Below are 2,643 nucleotides of genomic sequence, written 5' to 3'. Positions count from 1 at the left end.
TGGCCCCGAAATGCACACTTTGACCTAGATGAACAAGTCCTACTGCAAGAATCGAGGAAGACTGCGGTCGGGCTGACCGCTGCTGTACAAAATTCGGACTTGGTAGATGTCATCGAGGGATTTTCGTCACACCTTAAACTGCTTAGGGTATTCGTTTATATGTTCCGCTTTATTAGAAAATGCAAAGACAAAAGTAAAGTATTTGAAAAAACTTTGTCACCCACTGAATATAATGAAGCCTTTTTAAAAATTGTCGAGGTATTACAAAAACACGAGTATCACGAAGAAAGGGAAAAACTCCGTTAAGGCTCCAGAGTTGGCCCAAGTCTTCAGCGATTGAATCCATTCATTCATGAAGAAAAGGGGACTTGGCATCATACGATGCCAAGTTTCCATTGTTGTTGACGAAACGCTCCCAATTTGTGCAGAGCTATGTCCGGCATCTGCACCATTCTAATTTTCATGTTGGTCCACGAGCACTTGTGAGTCTCCATCGACAGCGAATTTGGATCGTAAACGCTCAGGAGGTCTGCAGTCAGACAGTTCGATCATGTATCCGCTGCTTCAAGTGCAAGCCTCGACTGATGACACAAATTATGGGAAATTTACCCGCAGATCGTCTCCGTGCTCTCCGCCCATTTGCTATATGTGGCGTTGATTTTTGTGGCCCTGTCTATACAACACTGAAAATTCGTGGTAGGCCTCCGTATAAGTCCTACATTGCGCTCTTTGTTTGTTTCGCGTCCAAGGCGGTTCATCTAGAAGTTGTTTCAGATTTAACCACAGATTCCTTTTTATTGGCTTTTCAAAGGTTCGTTGGGCGCCGAGGATGTCCCCAAGTCGTCCATTGCGACAACGGGACGAACTTCGTCGAAGCCAGTCGCCACTTCCAGGCCCTTCGAGAGCGGATCGAGGAGGAAGCCGACGCGATAAGCGAATTCGCATCAAGAAGCGGATGCGAGTTTGCGTTCACACCGCCTCGGGCTCCGCACATGGGCGGACTATGGGAGGCAGGTGTCAAAACTGCGGGCGGTGGGCAGCGCGCTCCTAAGCGCCCGCTCGGAGCGATCAGCCAGGACACAAGCGACGGAGAGGCGCTGACTCCCGGGCACCTGCTGACAGGCGGGCCACTGCTCGCCACACCAGCACTCCGGACCCCGGACCTGGAGGGTCTCAGCTGCTTACGGCGATGGCGGCTTGTCTCGTCAGTCAGGCAAATGTTCTGGCGGCGATGGTCCCGGGAATATGTCCTGGGCCTACAAATTCGGGGCAAGTGGCACCAGGAGCAGCCGAACATCTGCGAGGGAGATCTCGTCGTCGTGGCCGAGGACAACCTTCCGCCCCAACAATGGCTCCTGGGGAGAATCATCGCCAGGCACGCAGGGGAGGACGGCATGGTCTGGGTGGTCGACGTTAGGACGGGCGCAGGAGGCGTTTTTTCGGCGAGCCATCCATAAATTGGCGCCGCTTCCCATTTGTTGAAGCCTGAAGCGTTCAACGGGGAAGTGTAAGTTAGTTTAGGACGAAGGCGGGTGCACAATAAAGTTCTCTCTCGCTCTCTGCGAATTCGCCCCGTCTTCGTCAGCTTTCGTTAAGCTAGGCTCTAAGAACTTTGTTAAAATATAGTCGTGCAATCGTTGAAATTGATTTAGATCGACCACACGTATTTTTCTCATTCTCGTTTTTCGCTTTGCCTAAAATTAAAGTCTATTGCCACAAGTTTTTCGGTTTTCTTGTTTATATATATTTAGAAAAACTATTCTAAAATTTCAAACACATTTTATCAAACTTACTAATTAAATAATTATTTTGCATCGTTAAATCTAAAATTGTTTCTGTTTTTTGGGATCGGGGGGAAATTCATTTTAAAACATTTCAAGTTCAAGCGACTTGTAAAGTAAATCATGTTCAACATTTTCAATTTCTGTTTTTAGGCACTTGAGTAAAGTTTTTTGTTGCTCAGTCTGGAATTCAAGACTTTCTATTTCATCTACCTGTCTCCCCAAAACAAGGGACTCTCCCTCAAAGATTTGAACATTTGATATGAGTTCCCTTTCTATTAAACCCTTAAGGGCGTGTAGACATTTTATCACCCTCAACTTTTCTCTTCGTATCATTACCATCGAGAATTATTTTTGTCATTTTGTATGTATTTATGGTATGATTTTTAGATCTAAAAACTGACATGCCGCCATACATTCGATTTTCAGTGAAAAGAACCTTTTTATATTTTTCAATATCTAGATACTCTAGTGCTGTTCTCGTTACTCCCTTAGATTTATAACAAAAACCTTAGGACGCAGACCAACAAACTCTGACATTGGTCTACCATGAAGCTCATCTTTAAAAACACCTAATACCGCTTTATTGCATATTTGAAAATTATATAAGTTGGCTCTTTCTTCGGAATAACCAGATGTATCAAATTTGAATTCTATATCATTCCGAATATCTCTATAAAAATCATCAGTTTTAATTGTATATATGAAGGAATCTGTATCCATGTAATTTAATCTTATATTATCTTGAAATTTCGGTTTCATATACTGATAATGGAAATTATACATGTTCCACTTTGATAACTCTAATACTGTAAGCCCAAGATACATGGGTTTATCGTATACATCTGACATTCTTCTCATT

General features: G+C 43.9%; 1 protein-coding gene across 1 annotated transcript; it reads left to right on the top strand.

Moving 5' to 3' along the window:
• The first annotated feature begins 432 nt into the window (after positions 1-432).
• On the top strand, positions 433-1,457 carry LOC138912105 (uncharacterized). Its single transcript, XM_070211961.1, has 2 exons — positions 433-482; positions 812-1,457. Exons 1-2 carry the CDS (start codon positions 433-435, stop codon positions 1,455-1,457), a joined length of 696 nt encoding a protein of 231 aa, XP_070068062.1.
• Positions 1,458-2,643: the final 1,186 nt, after the last annotated feature.

Source organism: Drosophila takahashii, chromosome 2R (genome assembly GCF_030179915.1).
Source record: "Drosophila takahashii strain IR98-3 E-12201 chromosome 2R, DtakHiC1v2, whole genome shotgun sequence".
NCBI classification, from domain to species: Eukaryota; Metazoa; Arthropoda; class Insecta; order Diptera; family Drosophilidae; genus Drosophila; species Drosophila takahashii.
The sequence above is the reverse complement of the archived record's forward strand: the minus strand, read 5'-3'. Positions and strand labels throughout refer to the sequence as shown.

Bases quoted from the DNA above. Each gene is read 5' to 3' on its own strand.
- LOC138912105 (XM_070211961.1), top strand. From the start codon at position 433: ATGTCCGGCATCTGCACCATTCTAATTTTCATGTTGGTCCACGAGCAC. The intron at 483-811 runs GTGAGTCTCCAT...GGCTTTTCAAAG, and splicing joins ATGTTGGTCCACGAGCACTT to GTTCGTTGGGCGCCGAGGAT.